The sequence below is a fragment of the Condylostylus longicornis genome, unplaced genomic scaffold, assembly GCF_029603195.1.
Source record: "Condylostylus longicornis isolate FDR11 unplaced genomic scaffold, ASM2960319v2 ptg000004l, whole genome shotgun sequence".
Classification (NCBI taxonomy): Eukaryota; Metazoa; Arthropoda; class Insecta; order Diptera; family Dolichopodidae; genus Condylostylus; species Condylostylus longicornis.
In genome coordinates this window covers 9,497,240-9,524,366 of record NW_026577973.1, presented here as the reverse complement: position 1 = coordinate 9,524,366, position 27,127 = coordinate 9,497,240, and the positions used below count along the sequence as shown (strand labels likewise).

The 27,127-nt window shown below is 24.1% G+C and overlaps 2 protein-coding genes across 2 annotated transcripts; one reads left to right on the top strand and one right to left on the bottom strand.

The window, feature by feature from the left end:
- Positions 1 to 21,164, top strand: LOC129608214 (protein trapped in endoderm-1). The gene is made up of 8 exons (XM_055519576.1): positions 1 to 446; positions 16,139 to 16,286; positions 16,431 to 16,576; positions 19,032 to 19,132; positions 19,981 to 20,083; positions 20,175 to 20,377; positions 20,459 to 20,698; positions 20,763 to 21,164. The coding sequence occupies exons 2-8, from the start codon at positions 16,193 to 16,195 to the stop codon at positions 20,944 to 20,946; spliced, it is 1,071 nt and encodes a 356-aa protein (XP_055375551.1). The 5' UTR covers positions 1 to 446; positions 16,139 to 16,192; the 3' UTR covers positions 20,947 to 21,164.
- A 1,338-nt stretch (positions 21,165 to 22,502) lies between these two features.
- Positions 22,503 to 23,820, bottom strand: LOC129608224 (uncharacterized). Its single transcript, XM_055519587.1, has 2 exons — positions 23,549 to 23,820; positions 22,503 to 22,839 (listed from the first exon to the last, which is right to left on the bottom strand). The coding sequence occupies exons 1-2, from the start codon at positions 23,718 to 23,720 to the stop codon at positions 22,613 to 22,615; spliced, it is 399 nt and encodes a 132-aa protein (XP_055375562.1). The 5' UTR covers positions 23,721 to 23,820; the 3' UTR covers positions 22,503 to 22,612.
- Between the last annotated feature and the right edge of the window lie 3,307 nt (positions 23,821 to 27,127).

Sequence of the window (27,127 nt, the reverse complement as noted above, 5' to 3'; positions counted from 1 at the left end):
ACTAAATTTTAAAATTAATAAAAATTTCTTGAATAATTGCAATTAAATTTGTGTCCTTCTGAAAATTATGCACATTTTTGTATACAGTATATATATACTTACATACACATAAATTTCCAAATTTAATTTGATTACATTGTATATGTCCTTCCTGTTTTTCATATTATTAAGAAAGTAATATTTCAGAAATTTAATTACCTATGCAGATATGGAATAAACAACTTAAAATTTAATGAATTAAAAACTGAATAATAAAATAAATAAAAATAATAATAAATAAATTAATTAATTTTTAAAATAAAATAAATTTAATCGAATATAAAAAAATATTATTATTACTCTGATATTCAAATTTATAATTCAAAATAATTTTACATTAAAAAGAAAAATTTCAATATTTTGGTGAATAACAAGAAGTAAGAAACAAACGGAAAGCATCTGCTCAGGTAAATATTACCAAAAAAAAAAACAAAAATCTTTAAAATAAATAAGGTTCAGGTAATAAAAAAAAATAGTAGGTATAAAATACAAAATTTATAACAAAATTGCCACAATTTTACACTTACATTGGAATTTTTATTCAATTTTTTTAGAATAACATAAGAGTAATTTGAACGCCATACACTCAAAATACTTACAAAAAAAATACAAGTACCACATGTAGATAATGTAATTGTATGATAACCGTTTTAAAATACACAATATGTTCCATGTGTACATCTATGTGTACATACTTGTATATATATTTATAAAAATGTGTCAAAATTGCATGAGATTAATTGACAAGCAAAAAAGTCACCCTCTTAATGTAGCTATGCGATTGAATTTATTCGCTATATAAAATCAATAATATGTGAATAGTTTAAGAGATTAAAAATTTCGACACTATTAGGGAGTGCTATCAAATATTTTGTTATTAAATAATAAGATTCATAGATATATACAGTAACGTATTTAAATAATCTACATACAGCTATTATAATAGATATATTATATTAAATTTAGTATTAAATAAAGACGATATGCAAATAACATGGAGATTAAACTTAGAGTTAATTTAAATTTAGGAAAGGGATCAACTCCGGACTATATTAATCATTGAAAAAACTGCAACCTTAAATGTTTATGATAGTATATGCATAATTATATATTTAAAAATTTTCGCCAAAATCGTACTTCGCATATAATTTCAATATTAGATTACAATTTACATTACATTTAGAATACAATTTGATTGAAAAAACTCTTTGAAATATTAATTTGCATCAAATGTAGAATATTTAATTATTGAACTAAGGAACTTGACTTACATGGTGGGAAAAAATTTGAAGAAAATTCTAATATGAATAAATATTTTGTTGTTGCTAATTTATTCGCTTTGTTTTGACAAATTTTTAATTATATTCTGTGAGAAATAGATAACGTAATTTAAAAACACTTACCAATCTTAAAAAATATGCGTTCAAAATACTCACATAAATTTCTGTTAACATGTTTTTGTTCAGTGTTAACAAAAAACTTTGTTAAATGTATTTAAAATTTGAATTTTGAACGTGAGAAAATCTACAAATGTTCAAAATAATTGTGCGTCGTACTGTATATAATATAAAATATACAGAAATAGGGTAGGAATTTATTTAGTTTTTATAATATTTGAACTGCATTTTATATTGCAGCTGTTATAATAAATTGAAATCGTAATGAAATTGATTTTATATCCTTTAAGCAAATCCTTTTCATCTTGTATTTAAAGACATATGCATACGTATGGATATATGTACATATAATAATATGTTTAAATAATTATTTTCGCAGAATAACTCTAAATTGATAATTACTTAAATTCTCTTTTTCAAAATCTGTACTCGAACAAAATTATTACGTTAATTTCTTAATATCATTAAAAATTTTGCAAATATTCCAAAAATATTCAAACCATATCCTTGTTGGAAATCCAGATTTAATCATTTGTAGTAGGAGTTGTGCTGTTACTTAACTTGAAATTTCTTTAAAGAATACAAATTTTAATATGCTAACAAGAGGTTTCATACGCGTTTGTACATTTTTACAATAACAGTACATTAAAAAGTTGTTCGGTTACATTAAATTATTTAGTTGTAAAACCAAATAGAAAATGTTTTAGGTATTCAAGTTTTAGTTGTTATACCATCTTAAATTTTAAACCCATAGTTGTAGTTACGTGTACATACAGACTAAGTTTAAATTTAAAATCCACAAAATCACCTTCGACACATTTATGAGTGTATTTTTTGTTGGATAACCAGCTATAGATACATAAGTAATTAAAACTATATACTTACATGTATATGTACTTATAGTTAAATAATACTTATATATTATGCATGTTTTTTCAATTTTAAAATAAATATACGCCTACAATTTAATATTATTTTTAGTACATTATTATTTAAACAATTACATTTTATCATTCACATATACTAAGCGTATTATTCACATATATATGTACATATATTAAATGAATTTTTTGCTTAATACAGATATATTAATTATGATAACCTAATTTATAGTGGTCACCCTTCATTTCTAATTTGAGAAAATAAAAACTTGCCTATAAATGCCTATAATATGCATTAATTGAAAAACTAATTAATAAACGCAAATATTTTATGCATAGAGTGACAAGTCCATTGTACTAGTTTTTGCTAATAAAAAGCAAATATTGCGAATTATTGTTAATGGAATCATATACTTCGAGCAAAAATATACTTTATCTGCATTTTATGCACAAATAATATTTATAAAAGGAAAATAATCTTCATACATTTTCGTTCTTTATTAATTTTCTCTGATTACTTATTAAAAAAAAAGGAGACATAAAAATATGCGTAATTTATTCATACAAATAATTAGCAACATTTAGTTTACATTTAGTATAAGTATGTATGTGAATGTAGCAAAACAAAAGCAACAATAATTGATACGAAGTTTCATTGTCCAACTTTAAGTTTTTTAATGATAACAAGTATGAAAAATATAAAAAATGTGTAATCGATCAAACTCATTAATTAGTGTGGTTTGTAAAATAGCACACTTTCCTTTAACAATTTAACTTTAGCTTTATAGCTATAGGATAGTAAAAACAAAGGTATGCAAATGATGAAAAAACGAGTTTCACTTACCTTTAATGAAAGAATTTCTACATTTCTATATCTCGCAGAATTGCCTTAAGTTCGTCAGATTTTATTCTAGAAAAGGATTGTTTTAATTATTAAACATTGTAAAAGTTTTCAAATCGGGCAGACGGACGGATTGAGTGGAATTTGTAAGCATATTTTATTTAATTTTTCTTTTTAAATATTGCAAAAATTTCGCAATCACTGTTTTAAAATCAAAGTTACTGGTTTTAAGAATAGTAGCTTACAATTTTAGAAATAGTTACTTATAAAAATTTTGTCGTATGCATTTAAATATAACTACATACTTATTTTCGGAAACCTGGAAAAACCCGGAATTACAAATTCGGCAATTCAAGAATCATTGTTAATATAAGAACTTTGATTCCTGATTCGTAAACCTATTTCAATAGATCGTTTCCCGTTTAATTATTTTAAAATAATTTCAAAAAATCAGGCGACGGATTAATACAGGAATGACTGTATGTTAGAATAAAACAATAAGGGCACACTTACTTATATCAACAACAGGTTAGAATCCATTTCAAAAATAAATTATTTTTAGTATACTTAGGTACCTTTTATCTAAATCTTACATGTCATTTTAATCTAAATTACTTACTTTCAAGGGTGTACTTATGGTAATGTATTTAAGCGATTGTGTTTTTTTCACTTGATTTAGTGAAAAAAACACAATCGCTTAGATCAATCGATAAGTATGAATGAATGAGTGTATCAAGGGTTGGTTCATATTTATGAAGTTATTGTAGGTATGTGCGTAAGAATTCTTCAAATAATCTTGGTACTTCAAAAAAAACTTTTCTCAGCTGCACCGCATATTTTATTGTTTAAATTAAACAGAATTGAATGTTGCCTAAAATGACAAAATTTTTCCCATTATTCGAAAAATTTCCCTTATGAAATCTTCAATAATTAATGCAACAACAGTTGCAAGGTTGATATTGATAAATTTTATAAAAAATTTCCTTTTCGGCTTGAGATTATTAAAATTATAAAGCTAAGCAATTTCTATAACTGTACCCTTATTAACATGGAAAAGCTGGATTTGGATAAATTGAAAGAAAATATCAATATGTTAACATTTTTTACAATATCTTAGCCCTACATCGTAGCCCTGCACATATACAGGAAATACTACTTTGCGTAGCTCTTTCATTCTTTAATTCATAACACATTTAGATAAATAAATATCTCGACAATTTCGTTTAAGTTTTCTCCATAAATCAATTTGCAATGTATAAGTGCTTAGTAAATTTTAAACAAAGCGTGTTTTCAATGCATGAATAGCAGCAAATTGAACTAATATAAATTAGGGATTTTGCAAAATAAATACAAAACCAAGAAAAAAAGAATTGAATAGCAAAACTGATTCGCTTCAAAATGTTATTTGCTTTTAAATTTACAATATTTCTATTACGATCATCTTTAAATTCAATTCTTTACATACTATACTTACATATGTATATACAAACATACTATTGTAATATTTGTAATGAATGTAAAATGACAAAATAAAATATTTAGTTGGGTTAGTTGGGTTAATTACTTTATAAATTTAATTTTTCTTTGCTTTTTTTCCTTAAATTGAGATCAACTCAATTAATAATATTATTGATTCATTTTGCACATTTTTCTATACATACTCGTATACATACATATGTATGTATATAATTATATGCGAAAATATGTACAAGTTGTTCCAAATACAATGAAGACTATTTGTAAAAGATTCTTTCAAATGAAATTAGGAAAATGTATGAAAAATTGCGAAAGTTTATTGACATTTCATTTGATTTCAATATTTAAGATGAGCTTGTTTTTTCTTGTAAATAAGGGTCTCTTTCTATACAGATACATTATACTTTTACAGCTCTCTCTTTGCTGATCAATTCAAATCACAATTCTCATTTTTTTAATTGAATTATGCACAAGCATATTGCTTTTCCAATAAGATTTTAGGAAAAATGTACGATATCCGAAAAAATTCTTCCCACTGGAAAATTACACTATACGAATATAATGAAAATATAACCCACTTTCCTACTCTTTATTTGAAGGCCATTAATATAACCATGTATTATAAAGTGTCATAAACATACCTACGTGTCATAAAAGAAAAGCACTTATTTTTACTCAAGTGAGTAAAAAAGTGCTCAAAATAAATTTATTTAAATCTTGGCTTAGTATCTTTGATTTATCGCACCGTATTAATACTTATCATTTCGGGACACCTTATGCAAATATATTATTTTTCATAGACAGTTCAATTACGTACAATTTTCATAAGCACAACTTTAATTTTTGCTTTTTCTAATAATGAAATTGGAGGACCAATATAAAAAATTATTGTTTCTAAACTTATTAGTTTATGTTTAATTCAAGAATATTGAAAAAATTAAATTCTTATTTCGTATACTAAGATAGTACGACTTCAAGTATTAAATACGATCAAATGACAAATAATAAAAATTTAATGTGCTTAACGGTATAAATTCTGATATGAGTCACTGAATATTTTTTAAAAGATTCAGTAAGAAAAAGCAATATATACATAATGTAAGTAATATTGTCCGCATAAGTAATCGTTCTATTAACTTTTGTTTGTTAGACAAAAGTCTTAATGCTTACATTGAAGCTTTCACGCAACACAATGAAAATTTTAAAGCAATCAAATAATTTATCAATAATAATTAATTATGACGTTTGACTTTTATTGAAGATAATCTTTGAAGCAAATGAAACAATAAATAAAATTTATTCTGAAATTTATTTCAGTGACAAAAAATGTATGATTAAAATTATTTTGTAAAACCTTGACATGCTTAGACACTGATCGACTCTTAAGTCTTAGTTCATTTTATAATGGAAATGTTTGCAAATTAGTTACAAAACACATTCATGTGTATAAATTATAAACATAAGTATGTTTAATTTACCTTTAAGATATTTAAGATTACTAGCTTATTGTACTCGTATGTTATATAATTAATTTATATATTGTATAATATAATGTTTATATATTAATTATTTATATATTAATTTATATAATGTATATTGTGATTGATTATTCTATCGTACAAGCTGCTGTGGTTTTTTCAACCTAAAAGTAAATTCGAATTCAAACTGCAGCTGAGTAATTTAGATTAGCTATTAATTCTACTCTTGTTATTCCTTGTTTAGAATGGCTTTAATGCTACTCTTAGTATATTTACTCGAAATTATGATTCACTCGGTATATTAATTATTTACACAACTACATACGTTAATGTATATGTATAATTAGTTATGTTAAATTTAAAACAGAAGTGTATGTTCTTCATATTCTCAAATAATATTACAGCTGTAATTAACGTATAAGCAAATTAATCTCATATGTTATAATTATTTTAACTGTTATATAAATAGCCAAATGATTGAGAATAATTAAAATTTTCTTTAATATTTTATAGGTAATTAAATTAAAATAAAAAAAATTATTGGTGTGTGAATGTGTTATATAAATATTGACTTAATAATATTGATTTTTTTTTATTTTTATGATAAATTACGTGATTTAAGTATTTTTAAAGACATAGAGAAGGGAATAGCTAAGAGATCGGGGAGAAAGTAAAAGAATTTTTTTTTACACTTTTCAATATTAATTAAGAAAGTATGATGATGATCTTTGTATGTATGTATGTATATTGTAATTTAAATATAAAATGTTAAATGTGTGAGTAAATTTCAAAAATATATGAATGATAAGCTTTTATATATAAGCACATTAAAAATTTTTTTTTTAATTATAAATTTAAGAATAATTTATTTTTAAAAAAACGTGTAAAATTATTGATCCGACCAGATTTTTTTTTGTAATTTTTATATTCTTAATTCGTTGGTTTTTTTAATAGATTTTTATATCATTGATTTTTATAACATTAGCATCTTTAAAAATATAAACAAGTGATTAATAATCATTATTATACACTGATTTCAATTGATACAAATTAAAATTTGTTGAATTTCGGACGATTTATATTGGGATGTGACGCTTTTAAATGATTGACATTAATAATAATTTTTACATTTAATTGGGTTAAATTGCTATTAATGCACAAATCGTTTTTTCTGGGGAAATGTGTCAGTAGCTCGTTTACAAGAGTTGACGTAAAAGTTAAGTGTTTATAAAAAAAAACAGACCATCAAAAGATAAAACAAAAAAGAAGTTTTTGTTTTTTGTTAAAATTACTACGTTGTCAGTTGAAGAATTATAAATAACACCACATATTTTTTATAAAAAGAACGGCATTAAGGTGTATTAAAAGAACCTCATTAATTATATAAATATCAGCGTCATCTATAATATTTAATATTTTATAAACTTATGGATTTAATTCAACATACAACTCGAACTTCACCATCCATTCTTCAAGGTAATAAAATTTTCGGATACGAATAAACTCTAAGGTATCGCTGTAGAGCATTTCTACAACAGCTCTATAAAAATATATGATCCTGAGTGGAAATTTGGGAAAGTTGGGTATAACGAAAATTAATTTATTAAATATTTCAGAATTCTGAGAACTTTTTTTATATTTTACAAACAACATAAGTGCATAGAGAAATTTAATGCCGGTCTGACTATTTCAATATTTTTATTTCTCTGTTAAAAATAATTCATTGTTTTCTCCCAACAGGGAAAAGTGCATTTCAATTGAAAATTATAAATTGCGATTATCTTTCTTATTACTTTGTATATCAGATGCAATTGGTATACAAATTGCTTAAAATTTATGAAATTTTCGCTTTAATTCATCAAATCGAAATATTAAATTCTTTGTGCTGATTTGAAGCGCATAAGTTCTTTGAACTTTACTATACAAAAAATTTAACTATTTCTTATCAAGTCATAAGAAGTAGTCATAATAACCTTTGTACTCAAAATTCCTTACGCTCTGTAATTTCAATTGAAAAATAAACAAAATATTATTTTATTTAAAAATTTTATCTTAAACAAAATTCTTAAAATATTTATGTCATATGATTATGTAAATAAACCCACCTGGACAAGCGAGTTTTTAATAAATGTAAACATAATAGTGATAAGATTATTTATTTTAAGATTATGTTAAAAAAAAAACTAAGTTATTTTTGAGTAATAGTTCGGAACAATGCTTAATTTTGTTTCAAAATCTCTGTGTCTCAGAGTATACAAGTCGGTTGGCATTAAACTTTACGCCATATTATATGGTTTTATCGGAATTATTAATTTTATTAAACGATTTATTATGTGAAATATTGAAAGACGAAATAAAATTGATTCAGATTTTTATTCAGAAAACTTATATTACTCATTTAAATTAAGTCAATAATCTATAAAATTAAATCTAAGTATAGTGATACGCAATAAAAACTAATAATATTTATTTGTTGATGTCTCCGCTTTATTTTGCAACAACGTTACCAATTCACGCCTATTCAAAATTCAGTTCTAAAAAGAGACCAATTCAATTTTATTTCTTATATGCGGCCGAATTCTTATGCTTTTTGTGAACTTAAGTTCTATGAGATAAAACTGATTTGTGTCTTAATATTTTTAATTGTAAAATTTCTTTACAAAATACTTAACCCTGCTGATTGCAATTATTGTATAAACATATTAAATATTACTAATTGATAAGGAGTTAAATTTAATTGAAATTTTTATTTTTGAGGTCAGTTGACATTGCTGTTGCTCACAAGGCCTTGACTTGTGAAGATAATCTTACATCTATTTAAGTATTTTACATTACATTTAGTAAAATGTAGATATTATAAAAAATAATATTCTAATCTTGTCTTGAGCTCACGCTATAAAGCAAAATTTAATAAACTCTGTTACGAATATTAAACTATTTTTGAAATATAATAAAATCTTATAGATAAGAACATGTGTAAATATTGAATTGATCAAAATTCCTTAACAAACATTTTTTTAACACAAACAAAGGAAGTTGATATCCTAAAACAATAATATGTGTATATTCTAAAATTCGTACACATATATACATACATTTGAAATACAAGTACACACATCCTCATTAAAATACTTTTATAACAATATCATGTATTAAGTATGTACTTAAATACTTTATTCGTGTAGGAAAACTTAAGGTTTATGTTCTCTTTTAGTTAATTATCAGCAATAAAGGTAGAATTTTTACCCCATACATTTAACGTACATATATAATAATGTAGTTCACGATCAATGCACCCTATAATTATATTTTATGATGAGAACAAAATTTTACGCAGCTAGTTTAAATTTCATGCAAATCGTACATCGAATACACAATTTCAATGTTATGTACATTTTACATTATGTTCCTATGTATGTACATTGCATATTTATACACAAACGTGTATTTTATAATTAACATGAGTATAACTTTTGCGAAATCGATCTTAAATATAAGTATATCTGCAAATATTATGATTCACACACTATACAGTAAAGTGACAAAGAAGAGAAACTTAAGTTTTCAAAGAATTGAAGAAAAAAAACTAAAACCTTAAATGAAAATGAAATAAAGCATAAATAAATAAATAAATAAAAAAAAATTTTATATTGGAATCCGGTTAATAAAATGAAGAAACTTGTAGATGAATCAGTATGGAATTCGTTACATCATTCAATAGGGTAGGTACGGTTTATCTTTATTTATAAGTTGCTTAAAAAAAATGTGAAAAAAAGCGAGGGTTTTAAATTTTGCAATAACACTTAGTTTTTATTTTCTTGATTTTTATATTTTTTCTTTTAATTTTTAAAGCTATTCTCAAAATGTCGCCAGGTTTTTAGAATAATTTCTTTTTCATTTTCGCTTTTGTGCCTACACTTTTGAGTTTATAAGCCTTTCATGATTTCACGAATTTTCTTGGTTTCCATTCAACGGTATAAGTACAATAGTTTAATATAATTCGAAATTTTTAAAAGTGGGTTTATGGTGCGTCGCAATTCCTTTTATCATACACAAATAGGAGCAAAAGTATTAATATTTAAACATGTATTTCAAATTTTTCATTTATGTTCTATATTAATATTGTTAAACTGTCGTTTACAAGTTGTTCGTACACAATATTTATGGCCCATATACCGTTTGTCAGATAAAATGATAATTTATGCACTATATTTTATGAAATGTTAAAAAGTTGCGAGCACAACTTGTTCTAACTTCAAAAGTTTTGAAGCTTTAATAGATATTGTAAGACAGAGTTTTTTCGATCTACTTTTCTTTAGCCCCGTAGTCTGCCCCCTCCCAAGAACAATTTTTTTACTGAGAAAGACCAAGATATCACAATCCCAATGTTTCAACATCAGTTCCAGCTTTAGCACCACTCTGTACATATGTATAGTCCATATACATAATTTATATTTATTAGATTTTGACAAAACTAGGGCTAGTTTTTAAAATTTAAATTCTATATAAAGAAATTTTAACATTTTCTATATTGTTTTACTTTTGTATTGTGGTTGACAAAAATAGGAAATTGTTTTCAGGATATCATCTATTTGGATATTATTTGTTCATTAATATTAATTATTTTTTAAGACAAAAACAAAAAATTAATTAAAACAAAAATTCAAATTTAGAAAAGTTGAATTACATAAATTGATAGCTCATCAATCAAATGTAAAATATTTTATGTCCGAGTTCAATAAATCCCTTCCTAATTAAAAATTGAAATTTAAAAATTTTTTTCAATTTAAATAGTTTTCCTCTGCTTACATACAATAATTATATTGTAAGTAAAACAGATAAAATTGCCATTAGATATAAAATTTTGAACTAAGAAATGAACATTGTAAAAGTTTCAAAAAATATTTAGAATCTTTATTTTATTTTTGCTTTATACATTTAGGAATTACACCGGTGACAGATTGGAACTGTATTTAATTTTTTGTTTAAGTCGAACAGTGAGCCTAGGGTTTCGAGAAAACATTTTCTACTATGAAGGTTCTTCATTGAAATAATAAGGGTCTTCGCATAACAGTACAAATGAGGCTAGCGTCGGAGCGATTCTTCATGTCCGATATCATACTGCTTTACTTTCTTCGATATGAACAAGAGATACAAACACTTATACATTTCACTTTCATTTTTGAAATGAAAACAATATATAGGCCTAGATTTCAGTTTTAGGAACGGAATCGCGAAGATTATGAAGGAAAAACGTAAATTGTACTTATGATCCTAAATATCGAAAAAATCGTCAAATACCTTAATATCGAATACAAAATTTATGAACTTATTGCAAACAAATAAGATTTTATTTGATGTTTTCAAAAAAAATAACTCAAAACAATCTTTTCACTTATTCTGGCAACTTTCTTGTTAAAGGCAAATGCATTGTTTTTTAATGTCTTTTTGTAATCTTCTAAGAGGCTTTTTATGCAATTCAATCTTGTGTTGCGTTATGTGAAATGAAAGAAAAGGCGCGAAACAAAACCATAAATAAAAAAGATTTGTGTTTTTTTTTGGTTTTAAAAAACAAATTCTTCCATATGGCGTTTCTTATATGCGGATTAATATATTCTTAATATCTAGAGATGTAAACCAGACCATATTTAGAATATTAAAAAATTTCATTATGACTTTCGTATTCCTGTATTAAAATTGTTCATAGTTATTTTAGAGTTTCAAAGTATTTGTAGTGAAAAGTCTAGGTATAAAATTTAGCAAACAAATTTTAAAAGTTTAAAGAACGTATACACATAATTGCAATGAGCCTTTTTTTGTAACAGAAAATTTATTTATTACAAAACAAAACCAGGGATTTTCGTTTTTGTTAAATATCTTCATATTTACTGTAACTTTTTAATAATCCAGGGATATAGATTCTATTTCGAGAAACGAGCTTTTATTTAAATATTTTCAAAGATAACTTTCAAATACACTAGATAAAAACTTAATTGATTAGCTTAATTATTTAATCTTTTTGAATTTGGATGGATTTTTTTCTTCAAAGTCATGATAATGAGCGATATTTCTCAATATTGTTATATGCTAGTGAAATTATGATTTAAATTTTATGGAAGTTATGAAAGTACAGAAATCGTACTCTTACCCAATAGTGTACTCTTATGCCGTAATTAAAACAATTATAACACTTTTATTTTAATTCCAATACAATTCCATTTCACATATATTTCCAGCACAAATCAGATTGTTATATAATTTTCTCTGATGCAATATAACAGATTTTAAAAATTATTACTTTGTGGATCTATGCAAAATTTTATGGTCCCTAATACTTAAGTGAATATTTCAATACCAGTTCTATATAATAAAAAAAATATTTAATTATTGAAAAGTATTTGCAACTCTTTTTCGTTTGATCTTACTTAATGTTCCTTGTCTACAATACTCAGATAAAAAAAAATATAACAAAAATCTTTTGTTTTCTATCGAACTCTTTTGGATTTGATTTGCGTATAGTATTTAAAATAAATTAATATTTTTGTGCATGTATGTATGTACCTTTGTGAATATGCTTACAAAATATGTTATACTTAGAAAGGGTTATATATACATACATACATATTACGTATGTGAAAAAAATTGATATACTTATGGATGATTTTTTTTTATAAAAGAAAATTATTGTTTTTAAAATATTTTTTAGCCTTTTTATAAAATATTTCAAGTACGTTTTCATAATACATTTTGTGTGTGCGAGTGTGTGTTTTTTATTTTAGCTTGTGTAATTTTTTGTATTTTTAAATTAATTAATCCCATATGAAATGACAGTTCCATCTTAATTGAATGGTTGACTTAAGTTTATTGCTTTTTGAGAACCCAAAACACAGCAAAAAAAAAAAACAAACATGTGGACCCGACTATTCAATTAGTTTATATGTAATGTATATGTGTATAAATAAATATATATATACATACATGTATATATATATTTTGTAATTAAAAATAGAAAAATTTGTTTTTTTTAGACTCGCGTTTTCTTTTATTTATTTATTTATTAACATGTTTTCAGTGTAAAAATGTTTTTTGTTTTATTTTCATTACATACATATTACATATGTAAGTATAATATGAATTTCATATTTTCTTGAACCCTACAAGTTTCTGTTAACAATAAATTGTATACTTTGAATGAACTCGTACGTAATCAGGCAAAAAAAAAATTCATAATGATCTGGTGAAGAATGAAAATTAATCAAATTGGACTGAATGTAACAAGGCATGCTATATAATAAATATTAGACGAACATACAAATAACTAATTATAGCCGTGTATTGTGTAAATTGGTGCATATTAAAGAAACTATAAAATAAATTTAGACGCCTCCTGTATATTTTTCCTATTTTAAGTTTTTGTATTTATTCAAATTTTTTGGATATTGCGAATAGAATAGATGGGTAAAGTTGTTAATAGTTAATTATTTAATAAATTTCATTACTTAATTATTATTCTATTGCACTTTCATAGCATTGAAATCTTTGCTGCAGATTGATTGTATTTGAATTCTTCAAATTATTACAATTAATACTAACTTTTTTGATAAAAATCTTATTCTTTTAAAGTCGTCTGTCTGCGATTATCAATGTTGTCTTTTGATTCTTATTCAATTATTTTTCTTAGCAAAATATGCGACGTATTGAGTCATAAGTACTGGAATGTGCATTCCTAATATATGTATATACATATATGTAAATATTGTAATAGTTCATTGATTTATACAAAGGCAAAAAATAAAATAGTTAACAAGCAGAAATTATGCATTTATTCAACTGGAAAAATTCATTCATTTTTCTAACGTAAGATTTAAGTTATTCAGCTCTATCATGAATGTTCCGAATATTCGTAATTATGAATTAAATGAATTTTGTGGAACAAATGTTATTTTGTTAATTTAAATTTTTTTTTCTTAACCACATAATTATTGTTGAAATCGTCATATACCTAAAAGTAAAACCTAAAAAATACCTGCTTTAATTGAGAATAAAACCAAATTTTTCCAAACATTATAATTAACGATCACTTCAACACCTGCGTTGTTAAGAAATTCATGTAGATAGTTTAATATACCTTAGAAAAAAATTTGTTATATATTAATAAGTATGTATGTATGTGTAGAATAGTGTGTTGAGAGAACGCATATAACATGATGAGATTAATATTATATGCATAATAGTTGAATGTTTCTCAGTATAACATCAAAAACCCAAAATGTAATCTATATAATTATATTTGAAGATTCAACCTACTTCCTTTAATTTCCCAACATATAAAAAATGTACCCACAATAAATTTATGTATATGTGTATATGTACATATTATATACGTATATAAGAGATGAACTCTATTCATTCAACTATTCGGGAAAAAATTTCCTCCACTTTTATAATTTAAGTTGATTATGTAATTTAAAATATGTTAATAATTTTGAATATTGGGAATTATGTTAGTCGATGTAGAACCACTTTTTAAACACAAGATCATTAGTCAATAAAATGTTTTTTTTTTCGAATTTTTCACACGATGACATTCAACCGTTTTAAATTATGAACTTCAATTTTAATTGTTAAATACTTATAGGTGCGAAATACTTAAAAAATTTTCAACAAATTAATATAAATTATTTACCATTCATTGTTTTAAATTAGAATGCATTCATTCCGCATTGAGATTTATTTTGCAAGAACATGATATTTTTTGAGATCACTTATTTTTCTTTACAATTTAATGTAAACGAAATTAAAAGCTATTTTGTATAAAATATTGGTGTTTTTAATTCAACTTATATGAATAGAAATTAATTGAGTGCACTAAGGCCATCAGACGGTTTGTTTCAAAAATGATTTAAGAACATTTTAAATAAAAATGGCACATTGCACTGTTTGGGTGTAAAAAATAAGTAAAGATCTGGTAGAATGCTTATTTACTTTTATGAGGGTAAGTTTACTTTTCTATCGAATTAGTGTTTCAATTCCAGCAAATTAACATTTTCACTGCTTTGGAAATTCAAAACTTAAATCACTTGCAAATGAACTTAAGCCACAATAAACCATCCATATTATGATTTCAAAATATTCGTAATATAAGTGCTTATTATAGGCTAACTTTTTCTGTTCGTCAACATATTATACAAGTAGGTATTCTAAGCTATTTGAACATTTTGAAATATATTGAAAATCAAGCGTTCGTCAAAAAAATTTAAGAATGTTCTAAGTACACCAAGCTCTTACCAAAATCATTGACACCTTAACATTTCTGTTCTAAATGAGCAAATTTACAAAACCTAAAATAACAATTCTCAGAAGAGCTTTGAATATAAGATTGATTCACCAATTTTTATATTTTTTAAAATATTATTTTCGATTGTACACTTAAGGAATTTCCAAAAAAAAAAAAACCTCAAATTTAATTCTTATATACAGTTATAACTTACATACATATATGCATTCTCAAATTGTTAAATTCATTGGCTCTAAGAAACCGAGTTGAATTTTTAATTGTTGTGATATACAAATGAAGTAAAAACGAAAATCAACACGTTTTGTATGTAGATCTAAAAATAGTCATAAAGAAAAAAAAACTCGTGATTCTTTATTAAGAATACTAATGAGAATAATTTTTAGTATTGTTTTGTTAAAATTTTTCAACAAAAGGCATAACACAAAACACTATTCTTGGTAGATCTTGTGTACTTAATAACAAAAACAACACTGTACGATAATATAATATCGATAATTCATTTGAAAACATTCTAATCGATTTTTAATAATAATAATTAACACGGCGCGCGTATCCCCTATTTGTTGCGTTTATTTAAACAAAATATAAAAAATTAAAAATAATTTATCATTATAATTTATTTATTTTAAAATTTTCTTATCATGATTTACATGTACTTAGTTACCTATGGAAAAAAAAAAGAAATTTAAAATAATAAAAATTCAACAATATTAATTATTTATTTTCAGACCCCCTGGAATATTATAATAAGAAAAAAAAAGTAAAAACAAAAATTAGGTACAATGACATCCGACTTGAGCGTGTCTGTGTATCCACACGAGGCGACATTATTTGCTGCAATTTGTGCTTGCATTTTTATTATTGTTGGAGTATTAGGTAAATTGATTATTATACGATTGCATTGTGCATATACATACTTATGTACATATATACATACATTGTATATTTATTAAATTTTTCCAAAATTGTTATTACATACATACATACATGCATATTTCCTTTTGTTTCTTTTGTTTTAAGGAAATTTAATTACAATTTGGGCACTTTTAAATTCACCTAAGATGAGAGGTCATGCAACTACAGCCTTTGTTTTATCATTATGCATTTCTGATTTATTATTTTGTTCATTTAGTTTACCGTTAACAGCAATACGTTATTTTCAAGAGGTAAATATTTTCAATTTTACTATATACGTAGGTGTACATACCATACACACATATATTATGTAAATGAAAGGAAATTAGAAAAACAAAATACAATGATTACTTTTTAATATAATTATCATTAACACTGCTCTCAGCCTAATTTATGAAGTTTGATGTTTTTTTAGGAATATTAACAGAAGCAAAAATTCTTTTGTATCTCCTTCCCCTCCTTAGTTATTACTTCTTAAATCTGTCCTCTTATGAAAAAGTATACCAAAATGAGAAAGTTCACTGTGTGAGCCCTGCGAATGTAACTCTATGATACCCGTACGAATATTTTCTAACAGTTATATAATTTGATAAGTGTTCCAAAATAGCTCCTGTTAAAATTTTATTATAAAATTTAAATATTATTAACAAATTTTGTTGCAGGCTTTAAAGTTTATATGACCACTGTTATTAGAACTTATGGAACCTTCATTATATTTTGTTAAAATCATATTTTATTGCTCTATCACCAAACTCTTTTAGGCATATAATGTGTATATTCCATTACCATACTGCTTTTATGAAATTTTATACAACCATAACCAAATTTATCCCAGGTATTGCCCTTATTACCAAACTAATTTAGTAATTCTCTGTTTTCCGATTTCTAATTTTTCACTAAATTAATTTTAGAATTGAATGAATAATCAATTATTAGAATAATAAAATCATAGCTGCGACAGAATTCGATATTGATCAAAAGCATAAACATAACGTACTTATATTTTAGACTTCCATTTGATAGCAGTATAAACGGAGTGCCAAATTTAGACTAAATTTCGAACATTCGTTCATACATAAAAACAACTTTTAACTGGTTTAAATTTTTATAAAATTATAATAAGGTTTTTCTTCTACAAAATTGGTAAGAAGAAAATTATCTCAATAGAAGACTTTCATTTTTAGCACTTTTCCAAAAAATTTTTTGAAAAAAGTGCTTATTAGTTTCACTCTGTCCGTCCGTCCGTCCGTCAGTCCGTCCGTCCGTCCGTCCGTCCGTCCGTCCGTCCGTCTGTCCGTCCGTCCGTCCGTCCGTCCGTCTGTCCGTGTGTCTGTTTACAAAACTTCTACACCCTTGAAGATAGAAAGCTGAAATTTTATATATACATAGATCTTTACTAGAAACTTATTTTCGTAGAACAAAATTTTTACCTATCTCCCCCCCTCTAGAAGTTATACCCCCCCAAAACCCTAAAAATGGCCTTTTTTAAATATTTGTTGCAATGAAACCATAAGCATTTTTGAAATTTTGCAAACGCAGAAAGGCAGCGGCTTGCTTTCCCTATCGCAGTATACTATAGTTAAACTTTAGTAAAACAAATGGCCGTTGAAATTTACCGTTATCTAAAGTCCTTTTTTTCCAAATTTTTGATGTCGTTTTTCTTCTAGATCCTATATTCTAGAACTTTGAAATTTTAGGGGCTTTTAGACATTAACAAATAGTTCATTTCGTTAGAAGAAATTTTTTTTCCATCTCCACCCCCTCTCAAGTTATCACCTCTTGAAATTCGTAAAATTTGAGTTTTTGACACCCTATATTTCCGAAACCGCAAGCTTTTCCAAATTTTTATAAACTCAAAAAGCTAACGATAAATTCCATGACACTAAAAAATATAATTATTTTTCTTAACTTACACAATTAACCCTTAAAATCGAGCATTATGTTAACCCCTTTTTATGTTAATTTTTGCTTTATTTCAAAGACTACATATATGCGTTATCCTAAATATATGCAATCCTAGAAATAGTTTTGTATATGAATGAAAATAATTTTTATAGTGTGATAGGTGTACATAGACTGTATTTAAAAGCAGAATTTTCACTTGTTGAAGGGAAAAGTGCTACAATACAAACCATTGGTTTGACCCAACTTTATTTAGATCTCCGAAGGCTATATATCGATATACGAATAAGATAAGCTCAAAATTTTAATTGTTAAAACTAAATGTACTGTTTTATAAACTGTTTGCTTGAATGATGGTATGATGGTGCAATTACATATCGGCTACTTTGTCAAAATTATTAAAAACAAAAACAAATCTTTTAGTTTCTGGAAACCTTTTCATTCAAATTCAAAATTACATAAATATTTTAATGTTTTTTACCAATATTTGGTAGAATATGCTCATTGTACTTTAATTTCAAACGTATCAAAAAATTAAGGCAAAAAACTGTCTATAGCAGCAGAAGAGTAAGAAACCTCCTCCTTTACCATAACGATACCATGGCGATATAACAATATTTTGATAACAACCAGTTCATATTTAATCTCTTGTATAAATCCATTAAATCTAATGTTGTACATGTGATCTTTCCATTACACAAAAATATTATATAAAATATTTATTTTGAAAATAAAAACTTTTTATAATTTTTTTTTTATTCTTTATTGAACATAACAATTAATTTTTGGATTTTTTTTAAATAGGCTTGGACATTGGGTGAAACATTATGCAAAATATTTCCGGTTATTTTTTATGGAAATGTTGCTGTCTCTCTACTTAGTATGGTTGGAATCACATTAAATAGGTATACACTTACATACATGCATTTATTAATGTTAAAACAAAAATAAAAAGAAAAAAATATTATTCGGCTTCAATTTTTAATGGCTTTTCTTTTTAATTTTAAATTTGATTATTCAAAATTTTATTGTTGGAATTTAATATTTTTTTAAGAAATTATTTTGGAACTATTTGAAACTATATTATATTTTCAATTTAATCATTTGAAACGCACTTTCTATCAGTAAAATATTAAAATTGCAGAACAAATTAAAATCTTTATATGCTATGGTTGAATTATTTACAATTCTTACATTTATATGTATTTTGAACAAATGACATTCATAGCATTCATAACAATTTCCTTATAGTTTTACGTGGTGTACACAAGCTTTTAAAATCTATTTTAATTTATATAAATTGAATAAGGCTTATGCTACCGTTCAATATAAAATGTAAAGTTCACTTCCACTTGTAATTGAATTAATGGTATAATTGTAAAGAATATTTATTATTTTTTTACCTTATAGGAATTTTTCAATTCAATTTGTGCAATTACATTACTATACGAGTAGTATATTTCCTACATAATTATGCGAAGTATAATACGCCCTTTCCAAATTTTGAACAATTATTGAGAAGTATACATCTTAAATATTTTTATTAAAAATTTGGGTAATGTTTTTCCCAAACTATGAAACACATTTCTTATATGGAAAATAGTTCCTTAAAAATAATTAAATTCTCGAAGCAACTTAATCGGATTAGAAGGAAATTAATGGGATCTAGGATAACAAAATATATGTGAAAATACTGTGTAGCACTGTTCCTGATTTCAAATATAACTTGAATAATAAGTATTTTTTTTTTCAGATATATTCTGATATCATGGCACGCGAAATATCCTTCAATATATAAACCAAAGTATATTGCTTTACAACTATTTTTCGTATGGGCAATTTCTTTTATAATGATGGTAATAAAATAATAATTTTAAATTTTTGAAATTAAAAACAAATTTACTAATATTCTTTTAATTTTTGAATTATTTTATGTTTATATTTTAGTTACCACCTTTACTCGGAATATGGGGTGAATTAGGTTTAGACGAAATAACATTCTCCTGTACAATATTAAAAAAAGATGGAAGATCGATCAAAAAATTTTTATTTTTAGTTGGATTTTTAGTGCCATGTTTAGTAATTATTTCTTCATATTCATGTATTTATTTAACAGTTCGGAGGCAAAGACAAAAATTAAAAGCACACCGGTAACATACAAATTCATTATACAAAAAAAAAAGATTTAATAAATCCATTAATTTTCTCTTTTGTTTTCGTTTTTCTTAAAGGTCATTAAATACCAGTATAAGTGAAGCGCATAGAAATCGTGAAGATAATCGTTTAACAATTATGATGCTAACAATATTTTTAGCATTTTTATTATGTTTTTTACCATTAATGTTAGCAAATGTTGTAGATAATGAACAAAATACATCAGTTCCATGGCTTCATATAATTGCTTCAGTAATGGCATGGGCTTCAAGTGTAATAAATCCATTCATTTATGCTGCAAGTAATAGAAATTATAGGTATGTACATAAGAGTAAAATTTTATAATTTATTAAAATAATTTCAAATTTTATTTAATTTTAGGGTTGCATATCATAAAATATTTGCAATATTAAAGTTTTGGGGAGAACCAATATCACCAATGGCTAGTAAAAGTTTTCAACCTAGTAGAAATTCAAAAGATTTTTCGAATGCTATTAAAAGTACACCTATTTTTAATGCTGTTTCAAAAAATGGTATCGTAAATGGACATGCTTATTCTGTTTAGTTTTTTAATTCAATTTGTTAATCTCGAATTTTTTTTTTTATTATATTATTTAACAAAAGAAGCGATAAATGACTTTAGCGGAAAATGCCATAATAGCTTAAGTTCTGATATACGATTTTATATTAATATAAGAAAACAAAGAAAAAAAAATATTATTTTTAAGTTAATATCGAATAATAATTATAGTTTAAGAATTCTATTTTAAGTTTTCCCAAAGAAAATGCCAAATGTTAAATTATTATTAATTTTAAAATAACAAATTAAACTGAATAATGTAAATTTTGCTTTTAAATCATAATAATTAGAAAACATTTAATAATTTATTTTATTTTAGATATTAGCGTTTGTTTTTCTTTATTATTTTCTTTTCTTTTTTTTGTAATAAAAGGAATACAATTTTTTACTGAAATTGTAGTTTAAAAACCTATGCAACACAAAGCCAGTCTAAAAATTTAATTTGAACTGAATTTTTTTCTTCCTTATTTTCTATATTAATGGTACTCGTACAATAATGAAACAAGCATGGTTATTGCACTATGGAAAACTATTTAAGCCATGAGTTATAATGCTCATAGAGCTTTTAATTGCAAAGAAAAAATTAATATTATTGAATTCAAATCAATTCCAATATTTATTATAGCAATATAAAATTTACTTTCCCTGTTAACTGCCCACCTGTTGCATTTGAACATATAATCGAATTTTATTCTAATAATGCATTTTCCAATAATTTCTAATAATGTTAATAAATTCCGTTGATTGATCCGTCGGTTTGATCTGCCACAATATAATATAAAAGTAGGTCCATAGGAATTTTAATTAATGATCATTTTAAGTTATTGAATATTTTATATTTTCTATATTAAGAAAATTTTATCCGAACATATACGAATTTGATACAATTTGCAAAATATTTGTTGTGAATACAGAGTGTACTTTTAATATATTGTGTATCATTTTTGATTACAGATTTTTTACATTTTTTAAATAGTAACAAGTTTTTTAACATTTTGTTTTTAATATCATTGCAAGAACTACATGCGTATGGGAAAGGCCCTAAATCTTCTTTTTTTTAAATCTGTTTATAATAGTAAAAAATATATTGGCTTTCCAGATCATTTCTCAAAATTATATATATATAAAATTTTATTAATTTATGAAATAATTAAGTAAGAGTCCCCATCGACAGTTGTATTAATTTTTGGTCTATAATTATAGAGAGACAAATGTGAACGTAAACATAACATAGTACAGATTTTTTATAATTTAGAATAATTGTACAATGTTGTTGTCCTCCTAATAATACACAATAAGAAATCAATTATACATCTACTTCTTCTTCTTGTAAACATTAATGACAGACCCAAATCTGAATAAAATGTTCTTTGTAAAAATTCCATACAATATTGTTTTTTAAAAAATTTTCAGAACAATTTTTCTTAGTTATAGTCTAATATAGTTGTAGATCTAATCACATATGTGTACATAAATTTACATATATACATATGTACATTTTACATTAACAACGTAATTGAGTATATTTTTTTTTGTAAAATCTTTGAAAAATATTTTTTTATTTTATTAAAACCTTAAAACATAACTTATCTTAATTTTTTTTGTTAATTAAAATTTTTCTCTTAGTATTTAACGTAAACTCAGTTCTATACTATTCGTAAAGTAATTTAGGATTTCTTAAAGTAACTAACATTAAATAAATTGATAAACTTGTTAAACATCCAGCAATAATACCAGCAACAATACCAGGCCATCTCCGAAATAAAATTAAAACACATATAACAAGTGATATAATAAGTAACATACCAAATGGTAAAAGGGGACTTAATTCAAAAACATGATTAACTGAAATATTTGTATATCCATAGTAAGCAGCACCTAAAAATACATGTAAAAAATTATATTTTTCTTTTAATATTAAGTACACAGTTTAATTTGAACAAATTTTTAACAATTAGTTGAATGTTAGGTTCCTCTTTTAAATTCTATGGTATTTTTTTGGCAAGAACGACACATAATTTTCACATAATTTCTTTTATTTACTATTAATTTTTAAAATCATTATAATAATACAAATAAATAATAATTAAATCACAAATTTTTAAAGCCTATGATCTTTTTCATGCTCATTTTTATCATTTTCTTCCAATTCTAAATTAAATAAACAAAAAGCATTTATTTTTACAATATACATAATACATATTAGTATATAATATGTACATTATATATATGTACTTATGTATTTATACATCTTTTTATTGTGATTTAATTTTAAAATAATAATGAAAACAATGCATATGCATAAATATAAATAATATATTCTTTAAAATTGTTATATGCTGACAGGCTGATATTTTAAATATCACCGTCTTAGCAATCTTAAATAATATATTAATAAATGAACAATATAATCAACACTTTGATTAAAATCACTGAATAAATTTTTTGAACTTTTTAATGTACCTTTCACAAATATCAAAAGACTATTTATAATTAAATTAAGCAATAGTACCTATGTATAACAATAAATACACATTGTACCTGTGTATAACAATAACAATTATTTATTTATATACAATAAAATTACCTCCTAGTTTTGCCATATTTTCATTAAAATTAATATTCGAAATTGATGAATAATTATGTTTTTGAAGTAAACTATAACTTTTGGAATCTGTTTCGGGAATAAAAGAATTATGTTTCTGTTGTAAAATGCCATCTTCAGAATATGAATGATGATCAATCCATAAAACTTGCATTTTTAAATTTTTCAATAAACAAACAACACAGGCATGTATGCATGCAAATGTTATATGTAAATATGTACATATATATTATAGGTTTATTTTTTATTTTTAAAACTATTTTATCTCTTATTTAATAAAATTAAACAACTGAAAAAAAAATGTTTGAAAATATTTAATGCTTTGCGAAGAATTGCAACTTATTGAATGAAATAAAAAAAAAAAATTAAATTTTTGACTAAATAAATTTTAAATGAGATAATTTTATAAACTTTTGTTTATTATATGTCACAGATTCTCAAACATAAACAAAAATATAAATCACTAAAAATAACTATAATCGATAATCTTAATCGATATTGTAGTAAACAAAAACAATGTAATTTTTAATGTTGGCAACGGCTGTCTACATTTGTAATCTTAACGACAATGCAAGAAACGAACGTCACATAATTAATGTCAGTTGTGAGTCATATTATAATATGCATTGTTAAAATTTTTTTGGCATTTTTGAAATAAATAAATTTTAACTTCTGTTTTTATTCTTTTGTGCAAAATGAAACATTTTGAAGAGGATAGGAAATTCTATTTAACGAAACTTAGTTCTAGAAATATTTAAATTAAAAATAATTTGTTGCTAAATCAGTAATTAATATCTTAATATACTTCCTCTACATTCGCATAAAATATATTGCCCAAAATCAATTAGAATTCAACGTAATACGAGTATATACCATTTTTTTAATTCTAAATTTTTTCTAAAAATTAATATGATCTAATAATAAAATTTAAAAGAAAATATTTTCTCAGAGTTAAAAAGCTTTACGTGCGACCAAATTTCAAAATATTGAGAACTTGTGGTATAAATGGTTTTTATTTTTAATATCAATAAAATATAAATTTCATGTATGTACATACTTATTATACATTAATAAATACAATCCACAAAATATTATCAATAAACATTATTTTCTACATGATTTTAAAAAATCTTTAAATAAAAAACGATAACAAATTGAATTTTGTATGATGTGTAGGTATGTCAGTCAGTGTACAAGTCCAAGCATCTTTATAATCTTTGGCAGCCGCTGTTTATATTATATTAAATATTTCTTATATGTTTTCATTTACGAAATTCTTGAATTTGTAAGAGAAGCGATTTTTTTTTTGTGGAAATAATCTTAAATTGAGACGAGTATAAGTTCACATAATGTTATACACATACTATATTAAATGAAAATCTTGTAATAATGTATAGTAAATAATATATAGTTAACTAAAATATAATAATCTATGTATGTGTATTTGTATGTAGATATAATTACCATATAACAGTTAAGTACATTTATTTTATAATATTAAAAGTATAATAAACTCAACAGGTAAGAAATTAATTTACAGGATAATTTTGCAAAATAGAATTGGAAACAAGTTATTACGTGCATAATAACTTGATTATAATATTAAAAAAGGAACAATTTATTTTTAGCATATTTTCAAAATTTTAAAAGAAATTGTATATTAGCTTAATTCTGACTGTTGGTCTTATAGAAAACTGAAATTTTAATAAATTTTTAATTCACACTTCTCTTATGTTTCCACTATTCGAAGAGTCTCAAGTTTTTATGTTTTTTGTTATATATTGGTAAATATACTTTTTTTTTACTAGTTCTTTATTTTTTATGTATTATTATAACTTTATTCCTTCCCAATTTAATACAATTAAATAATAAAATTATTATGCCTCAAAAAAAATATTTACTTTTGGTCACAAACTAATCGTTCGAGACTATACGTTTCTTCGAACATTTGCAAAAGCAAAAAACAAAAGTAACCATTTTCTATTTCTTTACTTTAAATTTCCTCACAGTATAATCATAATAATGATAATAAACAAATTAATTTAATAGAATAATGAAAGCGATTATTAAACCCGAAAGCTATTCTTATAATATAATACGTACAAGCATAAACTTTTAAAAGTGTTGAGGAGAATGTGCTCTAATACAAACCATATTGTATTTAATCGGTTAGAACATCATTTTTATTTTATACAAAATGTTTGAAATCTTATCTAACAAAATAACTTCAATAAAACTGGCTTATCAATAAAATTTTAAACATGAATTCGAACTCAATATACCTACCTCGCGTAGATACAAAAATATATGTATAACCATATTTATACACATATTTATACACATTAATATACACATATTTATTTTGGTAAATAAATACGGTTTCTGGAACCATTTTTCTAGATTCTTTTTTACCTAAAATACTTAAGGTATACGTAACATAAGAAAAGATAAAAGTTAATAACAAAAAATATTTGCCTAACTTGTTTTTCACTTGAATATTTATTTTGGTTGAATTCCAATAAAATAAAACAAATTCATAAAACTTTCTGAGGCAATTCTGTTAATACATAAGTGTACAATATCTTTACTAGAAGCCAAATTAAGGTACAAAAAACTCATAAATAAATTTGTATATAAGTACAAATACGTATGTATGTACGTTAGGATATTAGTTTATGGAGTGAGAAGTTTTCATTAAAATTTCAGAATCTGATCGTCTAATTATAAAACCCGCATGGCTTTATGTCATTCAGTTATGGTTAAAAACAAACAATATTGTGGTTGTTTCATTCACCAAAAAGTCACATCTGACACCAATATTTAAAACTTCCAACTGTTGAAGAAGATGTCACATCCCAGAATACCAAGTTAAGAAATAATTAAGTAATCATAAGTACAAGTTTCATCTGAAATGAGAACATGGGAAGCTGCAACGATCAAGGCGATTGGGGAATACACTACAATATTAATAAAATTAGAAAAAAAACAGCAATACAGTGAAGTTCCCAAATTTATAGTAAACTTAAATTAATCGATTCAAATGTTTTCTATTAAATAGTTCAAGTTAATATGTATGTAATAATGTCAGTAATATGTATGAAGAAATTTTAACATAATTTTGATTTAAAACACCAACATTTTAAAAACAAAAACAATGGAAGCTGTCATTATTTATCATTCACATCATGTCTGTCAAAAATAAAATTCTCCTATGAATTTTTTACATGGTATTATTTTCTCCTGTAAAAAAATTATCGATAACTCATGTATTTCTTTCAATTTTATATTGTCACATTTCTATTTTGAACAAGTCTCATTATAATGCATTATAATTAATGTATTATAATGAATTATCTATAATGGCCAGAACAATTTTTTAATTAATATTTGCTGTCATCATTAAACGGAGAAAAATAGTTGCATTGTGCATTGTAATTTTGTACGGAAAGATTCAGTCCGTCCTTTAATTCGCTTTTATGTGACAATGATGACAGGAGCCACTGGTTGAAACAGCTTACGAATTAATACCGCTCAGAAATTTTTTGAGTTAAAGAAGTCATG

Bases quoted from the DNA above. Each gene is read 5' to 3' on its own strand.
- LOC129608224 (XM_055519587.1), bottom strand. From the start codon at position 23,720: ATGCAAGTTTTATGGATTGATCATCATTCATATTCTGAAGATGGCATT. The intron at 22,840-23,548 runs GTAATTTTATTG...ATGTATTTTTAG, and splicing joins AAATATGGCAAAACTAGGAG to GTGCTGCTTACTATGGATAT.
- LOC129608214 (XM_055519576.1), top strand. From the start codon at position 16,193: ATGACATCCGACTTGAGCGTGTCTGTGTATCCACACGAGGCGACATTA. The intron at 16,287-16,430 runs GTAAATTGATTA...TTTTGTTTTAAG, and splicing joins TATTATTGTTGGAGTATTAG to GAAATTTAATTACAATTTGG. The intron at 19,133-19,980 runs GTATACACTTAC...TTTTTTTTTCAG, and splicing joins GTTGGAATCACATTAAATAG to ATATATTCTGATATCATGGC.